Raw genomic sequence first — 25,685 nt, forward strand, 5'->3', positions numbered from 1 at the left:
ATATAGAAAACAGAGTCTTGCTACACCCAGCTTAGTATACATTGCACTATGCAACATTTGGTGAGCTACCTAACCTCTCTGAGTCATACCTGTTTCATCTATAAAATGGAATTAGTTAATGAAAACATCTACCTCATGGGTTTGTTTTAAGGATCAGCATGTCGGCCTTTCTTAATGGGAATGATTACCACTTTTATATTGTTTGTACAGTATCTCAAATGGGAAGGCTGCCATTAGAAGTTTCTAGGGACTTTAAAGTTTTTCTGAGCCTATGAGAGATATAGACATAGGGAGTTAGCAGCCCAAAGGCCTGTATTCTATAGAGTTCTAGAAAACTGGTCACCTGAAGACACCTATACTGAAATTTGGAAAACTCCCTCTCTGACTCAGGGCTTTCTGTTTCCTGTTTGGACTTCTTCAGTTCATCCTACATTTTTGCCTCTCTCAAAGGAGTTTCCTGATTTAAACTGTTACCTTTCAATTCCTCCTAATTCTTCGTGAACCACTTCTGCCCTTTCTGGCTTTGAATCTGACTCTGCCCACCTTTGGATAATGACTGCCAGATACTGCACAGGAGGGCTCTTCTCCATCATCAGTTCTAACTCATGTTCTGCACTAGCATTTTAGGCACAATCCTGCAATGTTTTAATCATATGCACATCGAACCATATATACACTGTTAAAGAGTAAAAAGTATTTGCAAACCAATACCGAGAGGATGATATCTGTTGTGCAAATTATCCCAGAGAAATGTGCCATCTGGCAAGCCATATAAAATAACATGGCTGCCATTGGGCAGGTGGGAATTTAGATATTTCAGAGTCTGCATGACGTTGGAGTACAACTTCTCAGGAGTGGTCATTTCTGGAACTGGGTCAGTCTTTCTGTTGGTGGAAGAAACAGAAAATATATTACCTAAGAAGCAATGCATACAAATACAAGATAACACCCCCACACACAATGTGATTATTATTGGTTCCATTTTTCAAAATAATCCTGGCTTTCCATCTTTTTGGCACATGTTCAAATTGTACTTCCTGACTCCCTTGTGGGTGTGTATATCATGTGATTGGTTTTGGCCAATGAGTTGTGAGTAGTTTGGTGGTGTGAGAGCCTCTAGAATGGTCTTTTCTTTACCATAGTTGTGGGCAATGTTCTAGATATCTGCTTTACCAATATGAGTCCTGAAGCAGAGTTACACAGTGATACCTGATGGACATATAGTGCAAGAGTAAAGTAAATGTAAATGTTGTTTTATGTTACTAAGATTTTAGGGGATGTTTGTTCCTGTAGCATAGACTCACCTATCCTGTCTTGTGTCATTGGTGTGGTCACACACACTGCCTGTTAACTTTTGCCTTTCCGCTTTCTCTCTCTCTTTTTGTTCTGCTGACACAAAAACACTTTGGCACAAAGCCATTATATTGAACTCACCAACCACATAAAGGTAGGATGAATTAAGATGGAGCAAAGTCTCCCAATCTCCCTATTTAATGATTATTTTTTTTTGAGTCGAGGCACAAACGATGATACACAAAGAATCTGAGCTTATTTGTACCACTTATGAAAGGGTACTCCCCCAAATTAAGCAAGCATAATCAAAATGGCTAATTGCTAAGAGAGATCAAAATGGAAACCCTGGTGTTGCTAATGGAGCATTTCTCATATATCTTTGTTCCGTCCTCTAGACTTGTGTAATTTACTGGGTGTCAGTTAAATCCTTTACCATGCATGGCAAACATCAACCAATTCTTAATTAAGGTCACCCAGGCCATATGCATGAAAGTATTTCTGGTTTCTGTCTCTGAAAGAAACACAGTGTTGCCTAGGTGTGGTGGCACATGCCTGTAATCCCAGCAGCGTGGGAGGCTGAGGCAAGAGAATCTCTAATTCAAAGCCAGCCTCAGCAACTTAGCAGGGCCATAAGCAACTCACCAAGACCCTGTTTCTAAATAAAATATAAAAAAGGGCTGGTGATATGGCTCAGTGGTTAAGTGCCCCTTGGTTCAATCCCTGGTACCAAAAAAATAAAAAATAAAAATATTCAGTGCCATTTGATCTGCCTACTCGTTTTTTCTCCTGGTGATTTTGGGTGGAGGAGAGTCATTACTAGTATTTTGGGGACCAAAGAGTGCGAGTGGTTAGGAAAAATCTCATAGGTTTCTCTTGTCTGCTGAAGGTTTAACAGGCTTAGCTGAAGATGCTTAACGCTTTTCAACCCAGGTATGTGCAGTGCCATGTCAGGGCCAGCTGGATTTCCCTGCCCACCCCAGTGCGTGGGCACTCCTCCCCACACACTGATGAGCTCAACCCAGACACTCAAAGACGGGTGAGAGATTGGGAGTGCATAGCTAGAGAGGAGACCTGTGAACACCAGTCCAGGAACGCGATGATTACACTCGGGGACGAAGTGACACCGAAGTTGATGCACACTGTTACATACTCTGGCACATGTCAGGAACACATGGCCAGACTGGGAACAGCTAAAGAGCCTCACCCCTCGGGGTGGCTCAGAAGCCTGTCTTTGTCCTAATGAATTGTGCCTGGTCATGCAAAATAAGCCTGTTTACTTGGGTGCAAGGCTGGCCACAATCATTTCATTATGCTGTATGTATGCCAGCCAGATTTCACCTGGCTGATGCCAGAGAGAGGTTGCCCCCTCTTGAGGAAGAAGGCAGTCAGCTTCTGTAGAAATCCAGCCTCTCAGCACAGAGCCCTTGCCCCACAGCCCATCACGATCAAGTGGGCAGACCTAACACACAGTTGGCACGTATGCTTTTGCATCATCCAACTGAGATGATGGCAATTGGGCGATTTCCTTCATACCAGCCAGTTGCAATTACATCACCAGGCTCCTGTCACCAGGCCCCCAACCCCCTCAAGGAGGCATCATGACATAGACTGAGAATGGGCGGGGTCTGCTTGGCTTACACTGCCTGCTGCATGGAGATAAATTAAAAAATTCTTTAAAAGCAGGCGTGGCCTGGAGAAGACTGGCTGGTTGGGAAATTCCTTAATCATTCCCTTCCTCAGCCATGCCTCTGACTCTGAGAGCGCTCCTCTGAGCAGCAGGAGTCCTGTCCATTCCCTTTCCTGCTGTTCTTCCTACCATTTGAAGGGACAGCATGGTTTACCCAGTAGCCCGGGTTCCCTGGGGCCTGTGGCCTATCAGTTCCTTGGTTGTTTCCTCTCAATGCAGTACCTGTCACCCATGTAGTGGGCGTAACCTGATGCATTGGCAGTCAGAAAAATAATGATTGGAGATGGGGGAGCACAGACAACCTGTGTGGGTTTCCTGGCTTTCTCCATTGAATGCAAAATGTACCATTTATATACTCATACATGGCCGATGGGACTGCAGATTGGTGCAACCACTCTGGAAAGCTGTATGAAGATTCCTTAACCTGGAATGGAACCACCATTTGACCCAGCTATCCCACTCCTCAGTCTATACTCAAAGGACTTAAAATGGGCATACCTCATGCAGCCACATCAATGTTTATAACAGCTCAATTCACAATAGCTAAACTATGGAATTAACTTAGGTGTCCTTCAACAGATGAATGGATAAGTTGTGGTACATATATACAATGGAATATTACTCAGCCTTAAAGAAGAATAAAATTATGGCATCTGCCAGTAAATGGATAAAACTGGAGAATACCATGCTAAGTGAAATGTCAACCCCAAAGAACCAGAGGCTGAATGTTTTCTTTAATATATGGATGCTAATTCACAATAAGGGGACTGGTGGCTAGGGAAGAATAGAGGTACTTTGGATTAGAAAGAGGTGAATAAAAGGAGGGGAGAGGGTGTGGGAGTAGGAAGGAGAATATAATGAATCGAACATTATTATACTATGTGCATATATGATTATATGCCTAGTGTAACTCTACATCATGTACAACCAGAAGAATGAGAAGTTATACCCCATCTATGTATGATGTGTCAAAATGCATTCTACTGTCATGTATAACTAATTAGAACAAATTTTTTAAAAAGAAAAAAATGTACCATTTATCATATCTATGCCCACTGAAAAAAAATGGAGCCATGTCAATGTGTGTGACTAGTGTCAGATGCTTGTAAAGTTCTGTCTCATTTCCAGCAATTCCAATGCTCTTTCCAGAGATGTCCTGTTAGGATGTTGGGTAATAGCTGTCATTGGCCTTTTTGATTTGAGGCTCTAAGTCCATTTCCATTTTCCCATCATTGTCTCCACTACCCAAATGTTCTACTGCTGTAGCTCACCCCCATTTGCTGTTTCTGGGAAGTTTTCTTCTGTATTACATTAAATAGCTTTTGAGGGCAGTGGTTGATAAAGCGAAGGAAACCGAGTTAGCATAGGTAAAATTAAATATTGTTACGAGAAAGTTAAATATGCTCGTATTATCTTTCTTTTTGAATTTCTGACACTAGAAGTTATCCTCCAATCATGACCTTCATTCATTTAGCTAGTATTTATTAACTAAATGAGTTTAGAAGTACATAGCTACATTATTTCAGTAAGAACTGGCCTCATCATAAAAGAAAAATAAAAGAGAAAAGACTAGCAAGTATCCTAGAACTTGTTCTAGGACAGAATTATTATGCAACTCCTGGCTGGCTTGGGCTTTTTATGAAATCCCTTTGCTCGTTTTGGGATATCTATTCCACCTTGACGTTCTGGCAGATGGAGAGGTATGTTGCCATCTGTCTTTATTTTTCTAACCCCTCCATAGGACACCACAAAGTGGGCACTGCAGGGACATCTCACGCTGCCAACTCTGTTCTTTCACCCAAATGCTTGCTGCTTCTCTGCCCAGATCCCAGGCAAGGGAGGGGCTGGCACAGGACTCTGGCTGATGTCTTCCTGCTCTTTGGCTATTTGGAAAAGAGAAAGCAGGACAGGGCTTGGGGGTCCCCTGGGTAAGCAGGTTGCTCTGGAAAAGTACAATTTCAGGAATTTTGGCTTTTGGAGTCAGAGCCTCTTTATGCAGGTGCTTTTTTAGTCAGTATAACCCATTTGCTCTTTGTTTCTCTCTGGAGAACTATAGATGGGGGCTGGGGGACAGGGATCTGACCATGGGTTTGTTCTCTTTTGTGATGGGGTCCAGGGGCTGCAGTTCATGCTTCTCTTTCTGTGAGTTGATCGAGTTCAGGGACTGTGACAATTTTGCCATTGAATTCAGAGCTTGTCCCAATGCTTGGTTGGCATATGGTGGGTGCTCAACAAATACTTAAAAAAATTGAGTAAAAGGAAGCAAAGAAGTTCAATGTGGACAATAGAAAAAAGCACAGAGTATCATCAGAGTTTGGCATGGATTCAGCCTTGCTACTCAATAGCAGTATAAGCAAGTTCCTTAATCCAGTGAATCTCAGTCTCCTTATCTGTGAAATATAGGCAGTTCTGCCTGCCTCTTAGGACAGTTGTAGGGATGAAATGACAGAGTAGCATAGCTCTTGGCTCTGGCAGGCCTTAGTAACATTTGCTGTGTACTGGAAAGCCCCAGGTGACTCATCACACAGGTAGGGACCTTGGGGTTTTGGGGAAAAGAGCAAAGAAACATGGGGAGAGGGCAGGGTTGGCCCATCATCTCTGGATGATGAAGTGGTTTCTATTGCCCTGAACTCATTTCCCTGACTGTGTCTATGCCTCCTTCACCATCAGAGTTCTACAGAGGTATCTGTGAAGGAAAACACACTTTAATATTATTGAACATGGTTTTTAGTACAGGCTTGGGAAAGTTGGTGAGTGAATTAGGGCAAGCAAAGGGTGGGCAGTGAGCAGGGTGGCCCACTTCCTGCTCTGTCATTAATCAATCTGTGTGATCCCCAGTGCCTCATTGAACCTCTGTTGGTCTAACTTCTCTGTTTACTAAATAGTGGGTGGGTGGCCACGGGGGAGTTGCTCTAGATCCTATCTCACCTTTTATTTATTTTTTTGGCCACAATCACGGGCCAGATGGCATTCACACATGCAGCATATTCTTAGGGGAATATGCATATTTTGATAAACCTCTCCAAATGTTGAAGGGGAAGTAAGTCATTCAACATTTTGAAATCATTATTGATATTAACATTTTAACAAAAATTTCCTTTTTTTTTTTTACGATAGGTTATGGGCATAAATAGGATTGGCTATGAGTTATATGCGACTTTCTTTTCAGATGCTGTAAGTCTATGCTCTACCTTCCACACAAGAAAGTAATCAGAATATGAGTGAGACAGGTGTTCTTATGGGGTAACTATGCTTCATTATATTTAAAAAGTCATCAGTTTTCAATCTTGGATTCTTGGTTAGGAGAATCGTATTTCTTGTGATGTAACTCATGATTGATTCTGACACACCAATTTGTTGTCATCTCAGAATTGTGAATAAATGGATCAGTTACAGTACTTTCAAAAGGGGCTTTCAGCTTCACAAGTTGTTTCTATTGATTTCACATATCTAGGACTTGCTTTTAAGGTAAAGAAATTTGGGCCTGGAGTTGTAGCTCAGTGGAGGAACTCTTGCCTAGCATGTGTGAAGCACTAGGTTTGATTCTCAGCAGCACTACATAAAAATAAATAAATAAAATAAAAGTATCTTGTCCATCTACAACAAAAAAAATAAAATAAAATAAAAAAAAAGATAGAGAAATTCATTAATAGCAAGCCACAAATAGTGGAGTGGAGTTGGTGTTAAAGGGGTTGGGACCAGGGGACCCAAAAACTTTTGAAAAATCTTCTTTCTCAATAACTCACCCATTGCAGACATCATTTCCAATCATGGCATATATGACGATGGCTGGATGGTCCAACAGTTGGTTCCTAGACAAGCTGAGAAGCCACAGACAGATAGAATCTGAATTCCAGACACTTGGAAATCCAGCTTTGCAACCAGCAGCAGGCTGGGGCTGGGGGAAAATCTTTGTATGACTGCTCTCTTGGTAAGCTTTCCTCTATATCTCTTTTATTCCAGTATGGTTGATCACTGCTCCTAAATCCCTTCTTCTCTACAATTTTTAGCTCACTTCTCCATCAGAGAAATACCACAGAAATGCATAAAACTGAAGAGAGTGCGTTGAAATCCCAGATAAATAGGCACTCCACCATCTTCTTAGCATCGTTCACAGCCCTTTGCCATTAATAAGCACATGAGCACCTGGGTGACTTATGACCAGGCTCAAGGAATCCCAACAGTTGTGGTCTTATAGTCAACGTCAAAAGGGCAAGGCTTCCTAAGACTACTATTCAGGGCCTCACTTCTGAATTTTAAGCCTAAAATGGACACAAAAATATTTTCTTACTCATAAAGTAAGAGTATGACATAATCTTTTTGTCTTTTTAGTTTCTTCTGTAAGACCTAAGTTTTATCCAATTTGTATGCATTTTTATGTTCCTCTTTGAGAAACCTACATAAATTAATCACTTCCTATGTTCACTGGTCTGAGAAATGATATACTTGTGTTTGGATAATGACTAATGAGCTATTGATGCTCAGTGGAAATGATTATCAGGTAACAGAGAGTTTTCATTCCTTTTTCAAAATGAGAAACCAAAAGCAATTTCTTAAATCCACTTTCCACTTACCTTTCTATAAATCGCTCCAAGTTTTTAGAAGATGCACCTGAATGATTAAAATTAAGAAAATAATACTTGTTAGTGAGTTCAATTTAACACTATCGAATTGAGTATGAGATCTAATTGGCTGAATTCATGGAAGCAGCAGCATTATTGTACAATCTAAGGTCAATCAGATCATCACACAGTTGGAGGTAACTTGCTTCTGGTGAATTTCTGTAGTGTTTTATCCTGTAACTCTCCTTCAGGAGTTTTCTATTTATTTTACATTATATTAAGATAACCAAAATCCCTGTGTATTCATGAGTCTGAAGACATTTCCTAAACATGATTGAATAAACATTTCAGTAGATCTGAGAAAGAGGTATATATCTACCATCAAAGAGACAAACTATCCCAAATTAAGTAAGGAGTTGAAGGACCAGAGGAAGAGTGAAAAGGATTCTTTGAGAACTATGTATCTCCCTGGAAAGCCCCATTTAAACTCCTCCTAGAATTTCTGTTCACTCCTGAGGTTCCTTCAGGCTATGTGATGAGCGCAAGCTTCAGATTATAGAGTTCCTGTAATGACATGTGACCATCAATGTATCTCTTACATGAGAATCATGTTTAATGAATATTTACTTTATTCTACATACTGTTAAACACTTAGTTCATTTGAGCATCAGAACAATTGTGTGAGTTATGCACTAAATTATTCCTATTTTAAATTTTTAACTTTTTTGGTATAGGAGATTGAACCCAGGGGTGCTTAATCACTGAACCACATCCACAGCCTTTTTAAAAAATATTTTATTTAGAGACAGATTCTCACTGAGTTGCTTAGGGCCTTTCTAAGTTGTTGAGGCTGGCTTTGAACTTGCAATCCTCCTGCCTCAGCCTCCAGAGCCGCTGGGATTATGGGCATGCACTACCGCACCTGACATTATTCGTATTTTGTAGATGAGGAAAATGAGGGTCACTTGTGACTTGCCCAAAGTCACACAACTACTGATTTGGAGAAATATAATTCAAACCAGACCCTTCTATCTGCAATGCAGAATTCTGGTTTCCTGTGGAGCATTGCTCCTCATCCAGGAAGAGTGAACACAAATAGGTTTATTGCCTTTTGTCTCTGGGGGGCTAGTCTGCAAAAGTAAGTGAGTAGTCTTCAGGTGGGTATGCGGTGGATGAGAGTTTGAGAAACAACATCCAATTGTCCCTTTCCATGGGAAGTTTCTCCTATAACCTCAGCCTTTGGAAACTTGGGAGTCAGGTGTGAATACTTATAGATCCACATGGAGAAAAGGGCCATGCACAGCCAGGAAGGGTGTGCCCAGCCAATGCACCCTTAAAGCTGGGTAACCATTCAGTGGTGCCCTCATTGTCACACAGAATTAGTTGCAAGTTGTATAAGCAATGTTAATGTTCTCTTGACTGAATCTGGAATTAAGTACCTTCACCTTGTTGTATACCCATCATTGCTATCCAGCTCCAGAACTTTTCTATCATCCCAAACTTAAACTCCATAGTCAGCCTTTAATGACTGATAGTTCCTAATCAATACCACTTTCTCTCCATGTCTCCAAAGTTAACTATTCTAGGTACTTTATGTAGGTGGGTTATGCAATGTTTGTGTTTTTGTGTCTGGTTTATTTCACTTAGCATAATGTCCTCAAGGTTCATCCATGTTGTAGCACATATAAGAATTCCTTTTTAAGGCTATACAATATTTCAATATAGACCATATTTTCTTGTTCCACTGACAGACATTTGGGTTGTTTTCATCTTTTGGTTATTGTAAATATCAGTTCAAATTTCTGCCTTCAATATTTTGGGTATATTTCCAATTGGAAGTGCTCATTTATTTATTCATTTACTTTTTTTTTTTGAAGGCTTCCTCTACTATGTTCTTTATTTCATTTTTGGAGTGAGGCAGTAAATTATTACAAATGCACATGGTCATATAAATTAAGGGTAGTCAGTGCATCTCAGCATACCTGCATTCCTTCACTCACTCCATTCCTTTGTGAGCATTGGCCACATGCCTGTCATTTAATAGGAGTAAGAGAGGAGTTGGATGCAGCCTCTGTACCTGAGGAGTAGTATCTATGGGGGTAGACACATAATAGAGTGCTGGGGATGATTCTGAAAAGCTAGTTCAAAAGCTTGAAAAGAGAAAAAGCCCAATGTAATTTGGGGGAGGCTATGATCTCCGCTGGGAGAAGGTACCTGATATTACAACACTGATCCTAAATGTAGAGACTCAAAGTATTTCTGGATGTTCAATTGCTCTCTCTTGCCCTCCGGAGGTAAGAGGCAGGTAGTCCCAGCGTGCCACTGTGGTATCCTGTAATGCTCACTCGCCCCAGGTCCTCATTTGGTTCCACTCCTTGACTCTCCACTTCCCATTTTCAGTAGGATAATAAATCAGGAGGTGTTTAATTCTCACTCTTTGATTTTTCTCTTAATGAGAAAAGGAAACTAATGAGAGCTCAAGCCATGAGTGGGAAAAAATTATAGGACCTGGTTGGGCCAATAATTTTCCTCATTATCCAGAGTGCTGCTGGGAATTTGAGGTGCAGAACACCCACAGAGCTGGAGGAATACAAAATGGAAGACTGTCATGGCATGCCATCTCCAGCACCACCTGTGTCCCTTTGCTACTCCAGACAAGGACAAGAGACCGGTGGCAACTGGTTGCAGTGGATTATAAAAACAATTACATAGAGCCACCCAAGGAGAAAGAAATTGCCCATTATTTACCAGAGCGATTTATTTTTTTCTGATAGGCATCCTCACTGTGAGCACAGAGTTCTCTTTGCTCCAAAGTTCATTCACCTTCCCTTTCCATTGGGAAGTCTTAGTTTTATGAGATTATCTAACTTGTTTGTTACTGTCTTATTACTCTTTTATTAATTACCCTTTTTCCCCCTGGTAGTTTTACTATTCTTTTGTCAGACGCATGGACAGTTTTCCTTTCTCCTCCTTAACTTCTATTGTCCATCTTCTGCATATAATCTTCTCCCCAACTGCTGATTTTGCTTTTGCTGCTGCCATTTGAGAAAATATTGCAGTAGTCAGAACTGGAGGAAGTGAGCAGGAAAGAAAGAGAGCTTCTAGGCTCTGGGATGTGGCAAAACAAGGCAGACATTTGAAGAGCTCACAGAGCTTGTATGTTGGTCTCTACAATTATAGTTCAGAGAAATGGAAAAGGTTTGACCTTAGAATAGGGGCATGCAATTTATTTGTCAAGGTGGTCCAATGGAGAACTTATCTGTCCCCAATTAAGGGGGAAAAATGGCCTATGTCAGCCTTTAAAGTCTGACCTCTGGCCCTTTCAGTCTCTTTTAAGTAGGGCAAAGCACATTGCAAGTGAAGAAGGGTCTCCCATGATCTCAGCATTGGTTAGCCCTCTGTTTGTAAATGAATTTCAGCCTCCATTTCCACTGCTGGGTCAGTGCTGACCATGCCAACAAGCACCTCATATTTTGTGCATTTAAATCAATTGGTAGGACAATTGCCTTGGTCTTCTAAATGAGCTTGCAACTTTCAGTGCTGGGCTTAGAATAGGCACTAAGGCTCAAATTCTTCATGGAAAGAGATGGGGAATATTAAACATAAGTATAATAAGTCTTCATAAATTAATTCAGTAATATCTGTTAGGTACTTACTATGTGCCAGGCATTGTAATAGGTGCTTTGGACACACAGGTATGTAGAAAAGACTTGGGTCCTCTTCTTAGGAAGCTTACAATTATTAAACCAGTAATGAATGTAAAGTTTTGGAGTAGCCCCGAAGAAGGGGTGTGTTAAGCTGAATCCCAAAAGGAATTCAGGTGTTTCCTAAAGTCCTAAGACAAGAATTTGTTAATTAATTCTCAGTGAAATACCTGATGTTGTTTACACAGTGCTTAGAAACAAATTTCTAGTTTGATGCCATAGTTGTTATAATTTTCTGTATAGAACAGGGCAGATCTAGGTTTTCTCAGTTCTTATGCAATTTGATGGATTCTCTTAAGGAAAAAAAAAAAATACAAAACAAACCCTGACATTAGCCAGGTGTGGTGGCATTATGCCTATAATCCGAGTGACTCAGGAGGCTGAGGCAGGACGTTTGCACTTCAAGGCTGGCCTCAGCAAGTAAGAGTCCCTAAGCGACTTAGCGATACTTTGTCTCAAAATAAAAAATAAGAAGGGCTGTGGATTCAGCTCAGTGTAATGCCTCTGGGTCCAATCCCCAGAATCAAAACAAAACAAACAAACATCAGAAGCAAGTCCTGACATTAGTCAGAAGCCAGAGTGGAAAGAAAGGGATCACAACCAATTTTGGTAAAAGTATTTTATGTCTGAAATTTTATGAATACATAAAATTCATAAAATTTTATGTCAGCAAGTAATTGAGGAACCTTCAAGCTTTAGCATCATTCACTTCAAAACTCTGCCTCCTAGCACTCTTTAGAGTCATGGAGCTTCATGGAACATTAGCCCTGGTCCCATTTTACAGATGAGGCCTGAGAGGGAAAGAGACTTTGTCGTGATCTTATAGGTATATCTTGAGCAATGTTTCAGCTAGTGATTGATTTTAGAGAGCAATTTGATCATTGTGATGTCTGTTACTAACAGATAGTAATGAGCAGAAATAGATTATTTTAGTTCTTACAGAAGAATCTGCGAAAAGAACTATGAGATACATTTTAGTTTATTGACTGCAAATGCTCAAACAAGACATGAAGTGGCCTGAAGTGATGATCTGGATTAAAGATAACAAGCTCAGACACTTGCAGAGCTGGCAGGTGAGGTACATGATTAACCCTGTCTAGAAAGAGCAGCCACTGCTCAGTCCCGATAGATTTGTGCCATTCAGAATGGAGGGCCAGCCTTGTCAGGTTTTCTGATTTCACAGTGGAAGGTGGAAATCTGGGACTTTGTGTGAAATCTCTCCATTTTAAAATGTTGGCATCTAATGCTGAAATTATAAAAACTGTTTCGAGTGCTGAGTAAAACATAGCTACGGGTCATGTGTGACCTTGACCCAATTATACCCTCCCATGGACAGTATAACATGCAATTTACTCATTAAAAATAAATTTTGAATTTTCCTTAAATTTTTGTTTGAGGATCACAACAGGGTTTATGTAAAATTTTAATAAATTTTTAAAATTAAAAAGTTTTCATTTGATGAAAATTAGCAGCATTTTATGATTTGTGTTTAGATCAAAATCAAAAAGCAATAGAATTCAATGATTGATTTTGTGATTCCTCCTCTCCCTCTCTTTGCTTTTTCTTCTTTCTGATAAGATGGTGTGTGTGTGTGTGTGTGTGTGTGTGTGTGTGTGTGTGTGTGTGTGTATACAGATGAAGGGTATAAAATGAGACGAGAAAAAGGAATCAGGAAAATGAGACAAGACCTTTCCTCTTTCTTTTTTCCCTTCAGCATCTCACTTATCCACCCCTAGATCTCCTCAGGGCTTATCTTCTGCATAAACATGTTTCCAGTTTATATAAGTAAATACTAATTTTCTCCTTTTCTTCATGATTCCTAATACTTATTTGGCCTATGCCCTTTGACTTCTGACCCTAGTCTATATGGTGCTTTCTTGTGTATTTATTGCTTATGGTTTTATTTTTTGCTTATTTTTATGTGTGTATGAGAGGTCCTGGAATGAAGGATTTCCTAAAACACTAAGCACAGGATATGTGTTATTGTTTGGATGTGAGGTGTCCCCAAAAGTTCATGTGAGAGACAATGCAAGAAGGTTCAGAGAGGAAATGCTTGGGTTAGGAAAGCCTTAACCCAATCAGTGAATTAATCACCTGATGGGATTAATTAAGTGGTAACTGAAGGCAGGTGCGGTGTGGCTGGGGGAGGTGGGGCATTGGGAGTGTGGTTTGGGGTATATATTTATATCTGGCAAGTGGAGACCTCTCTCTCTGCTTCCTGATCACCACGTGAGCTGCTTCCCTCTGCCACACTCTCCCACCATGATGTTCTGCCTCACCTTGAGCCTTGATGAATGAAGTTGCTGTCTATGGATGGAGACAAAATAAACAGTTCCTCCTCTACAATTGTTCTGATCAGGTCACTTAGTCACAGTAGTGAAAAAGCTGACAAAAACAGTACGTGTTCATTAGTGAATTTATTTGGCACTGGTTTAGAAAGGAAACTAGACAAAAGACACTGATGACTGTTTCTTGAGAGCTATTCTCTTCTGCTGTCTGCTAATGGTTTCATGCTTTTTTGGTTCCTCTTAACTCTGATCAAAGACATTCTTTGATCCATTCATCAGTGACCTTTCATTAATTCTCCTTCATGCTTCCTGTTCTTCCTGACCCAAGCTTCCAACTTTGGCTTTTTTTGTTCATCCTAAACCTTAGTCCTGGGTCAGACCATTTAATTCCATGATTTCAACTAGAGTCTATATGCCCCTGCTTTCCAATATTCTTATCTGAGCCCAGACCCATGCTTCAACACACTTCTCCAAAGATGTCCCTCAGAATCCTTAAATGGAACATGGTCTAAACCAAATTCCAGAGAGATCTAAGATGGCAGACTAGAGGGAGGCTGCATTCCTTGTCGCTCCCTAACTCGGTTTTCAAGCAGAGGAAACCTGTTTCTCTATGAGGCAGTCTTTGCTGCTTATCGATCCCCTGCTGTTTACCCCATTTGTTCATCTCATCACCTGCAGTCTGCCAGCATGTGGACTACTTTTTGAGGGCAGATTGCTCACTGACTGCCGCCTATCATCCGCCATTTGCCCATTTGCCTGCCTCTTCCCTCCCATCGCCTGCCTTTCACCTACCCATCACCCACCGCCTGAGGTCCACCTGCCGATCGTCCACTGGTAGCATGCAGACTGACCGCAGGATGCCCATGGATTGCCAGCTGCCTGTTATTGCCTGGAAGTCCACTATCACAATAGCCACAGGTTTGGTTACACGTGGTTGCCACCATTTTGAGACAACAGTCAGGACCTGTAGGACCCCCCAGTTCGACTGACAGAGCCCCACCTCCAGGACCCCTCAACCAGACTGTCCACACCCCACCTCCAGGACCCATGACCTGACCATGCCCATGCCCTGAGCTGTAGCTCCCCAATTGCTAACACATTTGGAAGTCAGTGTAGCCATCTTGAATTATTATGGAAGTGGAAGTTCCCATCTTTAGGTGGGGAAAAAATCCCATCTTGAGACACCTGCTGGAGACTGGAAGCTCATTGTCAGGTACCTCTCATGCATTAGGCTACTGAAGATTGGAAGGTTTGAATACTATATGACTGTTATAGTGTAGAATTTTTCTTCTCCTTTTTGAAATTTTAAAATTTTTACTTCTTTATTTTTTTACCTGTTTCCTTAGAGTCTCTTTCTCCCTTTTTTCATGCTAATAACCAGCTTCTTTTGATTACACTTTCACTCTTTCTAAGATCTAGAACTTCTATATACTCTTTTCCTATCCTGCTAACAGTTACATCCTACACCCCTCCCCATCCTCTTTGTCCTCCATTAGACACTGCAGACCTTATTGCAAATCTATTTGTTATACTGTAGATAATAAATGAATTCATTATCTTTATTATGACAATATTGTCAATGTCTTCATAGGGGCTATTTGGCTTAGAACTGCATATTAACTGTACTGGATGCTGATAATATTGATCTTCCCCTTAAAGAAGAGGTTTAGAGGCCTGTAGGGTCACTATAAGCCAATAGGTGGGAAACTGCAATACCCCAGATCTGCTCTGCTAGAAGGGAAGATACATGAATAACATGATTACAAAGGGAAGAAAATTTTCCAAACAAACCTAGATTCTATATTAATAGAATCCAGTGACAGCATGGTAGAAGAAATGTCAGAAAAGGAGTTCAGAATATATATACATAATTATGATTTGTGAAGCAAAGGATGATAAGAGAGCAAATGCAGGCAATGTATGATCACTCCAAAAAGCAGTTGAAAGAGCAACTGCAGGAAGCAAAAGATCATTTTAACAAAGAGGTAGAGAATCTCAAAAAACAAAACAAAACAAAACAAAACAAAAATAACCCCAACAAACAGAAATCCTTGAAATGAAGGAAGCAATAAACCAAATAAAAAACTCAATGGAAAACATCATCAACAGACTAGATCACTTGGAAGACAGAACCTCAGACAATGAAGACAAAATATTTAATCTTGAAAATAAAGTTAACCAAATAGAGAAGATGGTGAGAAATCATGAACGAAACCTCCAAGACTATGGCACTTCATGAAAAGACTAAATTTAAGAATTATCAGGATTGAGTAGGGCACAGAGATACTAACCAAAGGAATGAACAACCTATTCAATGAAATAATATCAGAAAATTTCCCAAACCTGAAGAATGAAATGGAAAATCAAATATAAGAGGCATACAGAATACCAAATGCACAAAATGACAACAGATTCACACCAAGGCACATTATAATGAAAATGCCTAACATACAAAATAAAGATAGAATTTTGAAATCTGCAAGAGAAAAGCATCAGATTACATATGATTACATATAAGGGAAACCAATATGGATATCAGTAGATTTTTCAGCCCAGACCCTAAAAGCTAGAAGGGCCTGGAACAACATATTTCAAGCTCTGAAAGAACATGTTGCCAACCAAGAATCCTATACCCAGCAAAACTAACCTTCAGATTTAAGATGAAATAAAATCCTTCCATGATAAACAAAAGCTAAAAGAATTTACAAATAGAAAGCTGGTGCTACAGAACATTCTCAGAGAAATATTCCATGAGGAGAAAATGAAAAACAACAATGTAGATTAGCAAAGCGAGGACCTACCTTAAAGGAAAAACCAATCAAAGGAGATACCATGTCAAGTTAAACACCAAAAATAAGCCCAAATGACTGGGAATATAAATCATATCTCAATAATAACCCTGAATGTTAATGGCCTAAACTCTTCAATCAAAAGACATAGACTGGCAGAATAGATTAAAAAGCAAGACCCAACAACATGCTGCCTTCAAGATACTCATCTCAGAAAAGGATACCCACACACTGAAGGTGAAAGGATGGGAAAAAACGTACCATGCACACGGACTCAGTAAAAAAGTGGGGGTTTTCATCCTTATATCAGAAAAAGAAGACTTCAAGCCAAAGTTAATCAGAAGGGATAAAGAAAGACATTTCATACTGCTGAAGGGAACCATAAATCAGGAAGACATAATGATCGTAAATATTTATGCCCCAAACAATGGTGCATCTATGTACATCAGACAAATCCTCAATTCCAGGAATCAAATATACCACAACACAATGATTCTGGGTGACTTAACACACCACTGTCACCACTGGATAGATCTTCCAAACAAAAACTAAACAAAGAAACCACAGAACTCAATAACAATCTATAACTTAGACTTAACAGACACATATATAGAAAATTCCATCCTTCACTTTCTTCTCAGCAGCACTGGATCCTTCTCAAAAATAGAACATATGTTATGCCACAAAGCAGCCCTTAGGAAATGCAAAAAAAAAAAAAAAAAAAAAAAAAAATAGAGATACTTCCTTGTGTTCTATCAGATCATAATGGAATGAAATTAGAAATCAATCACAATAAAAAAAGAAATTACTCCAACACCTGGAGATTAAATAAGATACTATTGAATGAAAAATGGATAACAGAAAACATCAGGGAGGAGATAAAAAATTCTCAGAGGTAAATGAGAACGATGATACAACATATCAAAATCTCTGGGACACTATGAAAGCAGTACTAAGAGGAAAATTCATTGCATGGAGCACATTCAAGAAAAGAATAAAAAGTCAACAACTAAATGACCTAACATTACAGCTCAATTCCCTAGAAAAATAAGACAAAAGTAGTAGTAGACAGGAAATAATTAAAACCAGAGCTGAAATCAACGAAATTGAAACAAAAGAAACAATTCAAAAATTGACAAAACGAAAAGTTGGTTCTTTGAAAAAGTAAACAAAATTGATAAACCCTTAGCCACACTAACAAAGAGAAGGAGAGAGAAAATGGAAATTACCAGAATTTGTGATGAAAAAGGAAATATCATGACAGACACCACTGAAATACATAACATAATGAAAAGATACTTTGAAAATCTATATTCCAACAAAATAGAAAATATTGAAGACATCGACAAATTTCTAGAGATATATGCTCCTCCGAAACTGAACCAGGAGGACATACACAATTTAAACAGACCAATATCAAGCAATGAAATAGAAGAAGCCATCAAAAACCTACCATCCAAGAAAAGCCCAGGACCAGATGAATTCTCAGCTGAGTTCTACAAGACCTTCAAAGAAGAACTCATCCAATACTTCTCAAAGTATTCTAGGAAATAGAAAAGGAGGGAACGCTACCAAACTCATTCTATGAAGCTAATATCACCCTCATACCCAAACCAGGCAAAGACACATCAAGGAAAGAAAATTGTAGACCAATATCCTTGATGAATATAAATGCAAAAATCCTTAAGAAAATTCTAGCATATCACTTACAAAAACATTAAGAAGATAGTGCACCATGATCAAGTGGGGTTCATCCTGGGGATGCAAGGTTGGTTTGACATCTGGAAATCAATAAATGTAATTCATCACATCAATAGACTTAAGGTTAAGAATCATATGATTATTTCAATAGATGCAGAGAAAGCATCTGACAAAATACAACACCCCTTTATGCTCAAATCACTAGAAAAAATAGGGAAAGTAGGAACATACCTCAACATTATAAAGGCTATTTATGCTAAGCCCATGGCCAACATCATTCTTAATGGAGAAAAATTGAAACCATTCCCTTTAAAAACTGGAACAAGACAAGGATGCCCTCTTTTACCACGTCTATTCAACATTGTCCTTGAAATACCAGCCAGAGCAATTAGATAGATCAAAGAAATTAAAGGGATACAAATAGGAATAGAAGAACTCAAGCTGTCACTATTTGCTGATGACATGATTCTATATTTAGAGGATTCAAAAAATTCCAGCAGAAAACTTTGAGATCTAATAAGTGAATTCAACAAAATAGCAGGATATAAAATCAACATGCATACATGTAAAGCATTTTTATTTATAAGTGATGAATCATCTGAAAGGGAAATGAGGAAAACAACTTCATTCACAAGAGCCTAAAAAAAAAAAAACAACTTGGTAATCAATCTAACAAAAGGGGTGAAAGACCTCTACAATGAGACCTACAGAACACTAAAGAAAGAAATTAAAGAAAACCTTAGAAGATGGAAAGATCTCCCATGTTCTTGGATAGACAGAATTCATATTGTCAAAATGGCCATACTACCAAAAGTGCTATATAGATTCAATGCAATTCCAATTAAAATCCAAATGATGTACCTCATAGAAATAGAGAAAGCAATCATGAAATTCATTTGGAGGAAGAAAAGACCCAGAATATCAAAGCAATCCTGGGCAGGAAGAGTGATGCAGGAGGTATCACAACACCAGACCTTAATCTCTACTACAGAGCAATAGTAACAAAAACGGCATGGTATTGGCACCAAAATAGACAAGTAAATCAATGGTACAGAATAGAAGACACGAAGACATACCACATAAGTACAGTTACCTCATACTAGGCAAAGGTGTCAAAAACATATAATGGAGAAAAGCTAGCCTCTTCAGCAAATGGTGCTGGGAAAACTGGAAATCCATATGCAGTAAAATGAAATTAAACCCCTATCTCTCACCCTGCACAAAACTCAACTAGAAATGGATCAAGAATCTAGGAATTAGACCTGAGACCCTTCACCAAATAGAAGAAAAAGTAGGCCAGAATGTCCGTAACGTTGGCTTATCCAGACTTCCTTAATAAAATCCCCATAGCACAATAAATAAAAGCAAGAATCAATAAATGGGATAGATTCAAACTAAAAAGCTTTTTCTCAGCAAAGGAAACAATCAATAATGTGAAAAGAAAGCCTACAGATTGGGAGAAAATCTTCTCCACACATACTTCAGACAGAGCACTAATCTACAAAATGTATAAAGAACTTAAAAAACTTTACACCCAAAATACTAAGAACCCAATTAATAAATGGGCTAAGGAACTGGGCAGACACTTCGCAGAAGAAGATATACAGGTGATCAACAAACATACTAAAAAGTGCTCAACATCTTTAGTAATTAGAGAAATGCAAATTAAAACCACCCTAAAATTTCATCTAACTCCAATTAGAATGGCTATTATCAAGAACACAAGCAGTAAGAACTGTTGGCTTGGATGTGGGGAAAAAGGCACACTCATACATTGCTGGTGGAGTTGCAAATTGGTGCAGCCACTCTGGAAAGCAGTGTGGAAATTCCTCGGAAAACTTGGTATGGACCCACCATTTGACCCAGCTAGCCCAGTCCTTGGTTTATACCCAAAGGATTTAAAATCAGCATAATCAGTGACAAAGCCACAACAATGTTCATAACTGCTCAATTCAGAATAGCTAGATTGTGGAACCAACCGAGATATCCTTCAATTGATGAATGGATGAAGAAACTGTGGTGTATATAACAATGGAATATTAGTCAGCCATAAAGAAGAATAAAATTATGGCATTTGCTGGTAAATGGATGGAGTTGGAGACTATCATGCTAAGTGAAATAGGCCAAGCCCAGAAAACCAAAGTCTGAATATTTTTTCTGATAAGTGGATGACAATACATAATGGGGGCAGGGTGGCGGCAGAGGGGAAGAGAATGAAGGAACTTTGGTTGGTGTAGAGGAAAATGGGGCAGGAAAGGGTGTAGAAAGGAAAGATAGTAGAATGAAACAGACAGTATTATCCTATGGATATGTATGATTGCACGAATGGTGTGAATCTACATTGTGTACAACCATAGAAATGAAAGGTTGTACCCCATTTGTATACAATGAATAGAAATGCTGTCTGTAAAAATAAAAATAAAAAAAATCCTGAACACCATTTCCCCCAATCCTAGTCAGTTTTTCTCCACCCCCATAATTTATTCCTGATTTTGGTAATTTGTCTTCTGCCTTTTTGTTGTTAGTCTTGAGGTTTATCAGTTTTATCTGTCTTTTCAAAGGGTCAAATTTTGGTTTCATGGGTTTTCTCTATTATCTTCCTGTTTTCAAATTCGATTCCGTTCTTACCTTTATGATCTCTTTTTCTGCTGCTTGCTGTGGACTTACTTTCCTCTTCTTTTTCAGTTTCTTGAGGTAAGAATTTAGATTGTTGATTTAAGGCCTTTGTTTCTTTTTTAATATAAGCATTTTAATACTATGCATTTCCCTTCAAGCACAATTTTAGCTGCATCCTAAAAACTTTGACTTGTTGTATTTTCATTTTCATCCAATTGAAAATATTTCTAAATTGTTTTAAGACTTCCTCTTTCACCTGAGTTTATTTACAAATACATTGCTTCTTTCTAACTGATTGAAATGTTTCTATGATTTTCTATATTGAGATCTAGGTTAATTTCATTACAGTGGTAGAACAGAGTATGTATGATTTCAGTCCTTTAAAATGTGCTGAAGTTTATTTTATATGACCCAGAATATATTCTTGGGGAATGTTCCATGTTCACTTGAAGCACATGTGCTTAGTTTTTGCTGAGTAATGTGTTTTACAAATGTCAATGAGATCCAAGTGGTTGATAGTTCTATATTGTTATTGATCCTTTGTTTCCTTATTCTATAGATTACTAATGGAGGAATGTTGATGTATTCAGTTGTAATTATAGTTGTGTCTATTTCTACTGTCTGTCTTCTTTTGCCTCATGTATTTTGAAGCTTGTTGTTAGGAATATATATATATATTTTCAGTATTGTTACATTCTTTTGATGAATTAATCCTTTTATTGTCATGTAATATCTCTCTTGGTTACTGGTAATTGTCTTGGCTTGGAAGTTTATTTTGTCTGATATTAATATAGTCACTGCAGCTTATTTTGATTAGTGTTGGCTTAGTATATCTATCATATCATTTAATTCATGTATAGCATGATATTTGAAATGAGTTTCTTATAGACAGTATCATTTGATTTTTCTTTTTTTTTTTTGGTGATGGGTATTGAATGCAGAGCCATACATGCTAAGCCAGTGAGCTCCACCCCCAATTCCAAGTCATTATTTTTTAATCCATTCTGAATGTTTTTAATAGATGTGTTTAGACAATTTGCATTTATTGTAATCACTGATATATTTGCATTTAGGTCTATCATTTCATTATTCGTTTTATGTTCATTTCTTGAGTTTTATTCTTATTTCTCTTTCTGCCTTGTTTATTTAAAATTCATTTTTAGTATTTTAACTTACCTGTTGTGTTTTTTTACTATGTCTTTGCATTTTTTAATTGTTTGTTCTATTTAGTTATACATGACAGCAGAATGCATTTTGATTCATTGTACACGAATGGAGTGCAACTTTTTGTTTCTCTGGTTGTACACTATGTAGAGTCACACCATTTGTGTAATCATACATGTACAGGGTAATGATGTTTGTCTCATTCCACCATCTTTTCTTCCCCTTCCCCACCCCTCCCCTCATTCCCCTCTACATAATCCAACATTCCTCCAGTCTTTCCTTACCACCTACCCCCTTTATGTATCAGCATCCACTTATCAAAGAAAACATTTGGTCTTTGGTTTTTTGGGATTGGCTTATTTCACTTAGCATAATATTCTCCAACTCCATCCATTTACTTGCAAATGCCATAATTTTATTCTTCTTTATGGCTGAGTAATATTCCATTGTTAATATATACCGCAGTTTCTTTATCCATTCATCTATTGAAGGGAATCTAGATTATTTAATTATACTGTAGTTATAACATCTGTATCCCTTTGGAATTGACATCTATTTTCTTTTCTGATATAAGCGGAGATTTTTCTGGTTTTTCATATGCTGAGTAATTTGGATTTCATCTTGGTCATTTTGAATATTCTAAGACTCTGAGTCTTGTTTGAAAACAATAGGTAATGTGAATATTATTTCCTTCATCGTCAACCCTGTTAGGTTCAGGTGGCAGGTTCTAACCAGTCTTGTGTGAGGTTGTGATTTTAATGTCAGTTCTGTTTTCAAAACCTTTGCAATGTTATTTCAGTTTGCCTCATTTGCGTGCCAGAGAAGCTACTCTAACCTGGGATGTTGCCTCAGTTCAGTTCTCACAGTCTTTGGTATGTTTTTAGCTTCAGATCATGCATGTGAGGTTCAGGAGCTCATAAACAACTTTATGCAGTTACTTTCCAGAGGTGTTCCCTCTCCATGATTTCCCTGTTATTTTCTGGTTCCCTGGGGTTCCTTCCCTCTGTGGTCCTATAGTTAGAAAGTTGGGACTTCAGTTATCCTACTCGTTGTGCTCCTTGTACGAATTCAGTCATGATAGAACTGAGTGATGGGGAGAAAGGCAGTGGGGGCTCCCGCCCTCTCCTGTGGCTTCAGTTAGAGGGGCAATATCCACCCAACCCTTTAGAATTTTAGGCACAAACACGTCTCCACTGTGCTTCTGCCACTGCCAGAAGACCCCTTTCCTGTGTCTATACTGATAGCAGAAGGTTTTTTTCTGAAGCGATCCCTTTCTGTACCACTGCCTACTTTTGGGTCTCAGTCTGCCTGGAGTCCAGATTGAAGATTCCGGAGGATAACACATGCTAACCTCACTGCTGCTTTGATGGAGCTCCTAATTCTGGTTTTCTTCTGCAGTTGGTACACTCTATTTACTTTTCAGAGTCCCCCACGATCTTCCCTATATTCTGTTGAAGTTTTATAGTTGCAGTCGGTGAGAGAGACCGCGTGGTTTGTGCGTTAACTTTCCATCCATCGTGTGACAAAATACCTGAGGCAATGGAAGTATAAGGAGGAAACACTTATTTTGGTTCAGGGTTTCAGAGGTTTTAGGCTGTGGTTGCTTGGCCCTGTGGTTTTGGGCCTGTGGCAGCATAGTACATTATGGTGTGAGCATGTGGCAGAGGAGAACTTTTCACCTGTTTGTGATCAAGAAACAATAAAAGAGAGGAAAGGCTGGAGTCCAATATTCCCTTCAAGGGCATCCTTGAATGATCTAAACCATCTAAATTCCTTCCACCTGGACCCACCTTCTGAGGGTTCCAGTAGCACCCAGACTGGTGACCACACCTTCATCACAAGGGCCTTGCAGAGACATTAAAAAGCCAAACTACAGCAAGTGTGTTTACTCCATTGCACCTGGAACCAGAGCCATGAGTACATCATGGACTACAAAAAATTCATGGAGAATATAGTGTCATACGCTGACCTAAAATAAACCTCATAGGATTTAACATGAATTAGATTTAAAATAATGTATATTCTGTTTGCAAATTCATAATTTAGAAAGCATATTCAGGAGAATGATTTGTATAACTCAGTTGAAAAAAATCCATCATGAGAAATTTAAATTCCTTGTTTTCTCTAAGAATGTTTGCTTGCAATGAACAGACTAATACATTGACCTTGAGCTCGAATAGTAGATATTTAATAATTGTTTGTTGTGACAGTTTCTGATGGTGTTTCCACTACCGAAAATGCTTTTAAATTCAGAAGTGTGATTCCAAATTTTAACAACAAACTAGATAAATGATTCCCAAAAACATCATTTTTAAAAGAATGTAAACGTCTTCCCATTGGGGCTCTAAACACCTCCCAGTCTCAAAACTTGACACGGCCCCACAAGTATCCTTCAGCTATGCTAGGTTTTGCTATCCCTCTTTCCCAAAAAGTAGGCTCTGAGGTTTTGTCCTTGGAGCCTGTGTAACCTGAGTTACCATCTCTCTGTAACTTTTTATTTCTCCAGGGTTCTCGGCTTACTTATTTCTCCAGGGTTCTCTGCTCAAGTTTTAACTTCTCTGTGAAGTCTTCCTCTACTTCTCTGGGCAGAATTAAGTGCCTCTCCCCTCCAGAGACCTCAACCTGCTTCTACCTTAGTGCTACTTTAATAGGACCATAGCTGTTTCCTTATTTGTGTCTCTTTCCCTTCTGGTTATGATCTCCTTGGAGGCAGGGGCCTTGTCTTACTCAACTTTCTATTTCTAGCACCTATTGCAATACTGAAGAGGAAGAAAGAGAAGACCAGAGGCAAAAGGCACATCCCAGAATGCTTTGGAGCTGATATAAATACTAAGTGCATTTAAGTTATCAATACAAATAGTGGATAACTTTCCCCATGATATCTTTCATCTGAAGCTCTAAATTAAAGAGATTATTGAAGGAAACCCCTTAGGATTCAGGAACCAATAGCTTTCTCTCAGCAAAGGAAACTATCAGCAATGCGAAGAGAGAGCCTACAGAGTGGGAGAAAATCTTTGCCACTCATACTTCAGATACAACACTAATTTCCAGAATATATAAAGAACTCAAAACACTCTACACCAAGAATACAAATAACCCAATCAACAAATGGGCTAAGGATATGAACAGACACTTCACAGAAGAAGATGTACAAGCAATCAACAGACATATGAAAAAATGTTCAACATCTCTAGTAATAAGAGAAATGCAAATCAAAACTACACTAAGATTTCTTCTCACCCCAATTAGAATAGTGATTATCAAGAACACAAGCAACAACAGGTGTTGGAGAGGATGTGGGGGAAAAGGTACACTCATACATTGCTGGAGGGGCTGCAAATTAGTGCAGCCACTCTGGAAAGCAGTGTGGAGATTCCTTAGAAAACTTGGAATGGACCCACCATTTGACCCAGCTATCCCACTCCTCGGCCTATACCCAAAGGATTTAAAATTAGCATACTACAGAGATACAGCCACATCAATGTTCATAGCTGCTCAATTTACAATAGCCAGATTGTGGAACCAACCTAGATGCCCTTCAATTGATGAATGGATAAAGAAACTGTGGTATATATATACAATGGAATATTACTCAGCCATAAAAAAAATTATGGCATTTGCAGGCAAATGGATGAAATTGGAGAATATCATGCTAAGTGAGATAAGCCAATCTCAAAAATCCAAAAGAGGAATGATCTCACTGATAAGCGGATGATGACACTTAATGGGGGATAGGAGGGGGACAAGAATGGAGGAAGGAGGGACTGTATAGAGGGATAAGAGGAATGGGAGGGGTGGAGGGGAAGAAAAAAAATAACAAAACGAATCAAAAACTATTACCCTAGGTAAATGTATGATTATACAAATGGTATGCCTCTACT

At 38.9% G+C, this 25,685-nt stretch overlaps 1 protein-coding gene across 2 annotated transcripts in view; it reads right to left on the bottom strand.

Moving 5' to 3' along the window:
- Nucleotides 1-25,685, bottom strand: part of AOAH (acyloxyacyl hydrolase) — a 225,359-nt gene that overhangs the window by 27,449 nt on the left and 172,225 nt on the right. For both annotated transcript variants that reach the window (XM_079151170.1, XM_079151171.1), the window contains exons 14-16: nt 7,555-7,591; nt 6,727-6,801; nt 712-884 (exon numbers count right to left, since the gene is read on the bottom strand). In XM_079151170.1, the coding sequence (XP_079007296.1) occupies nt 712-884; nt 6,727-6,801; nt 7,555-7,591 (285 nt within the window). The remainder of the gene's footprint in view (nt 1-711; nt 885-6,726; nt 6,802-7,554; nt 7,592-25,685) is intronic.

The sequence above is a fragment of the Sciurus vulgaris genome (genome assembly GCF_902686455.1).
Source record: "Sciurus vulgaris genome assembly, chromosome: 8".
Lineage (NCBI taxonomy): Eukaryota > Metazoa > Chordata > Mammalia > Rodentia > Sciuridae > Sciurus > Sciurus vulgaris.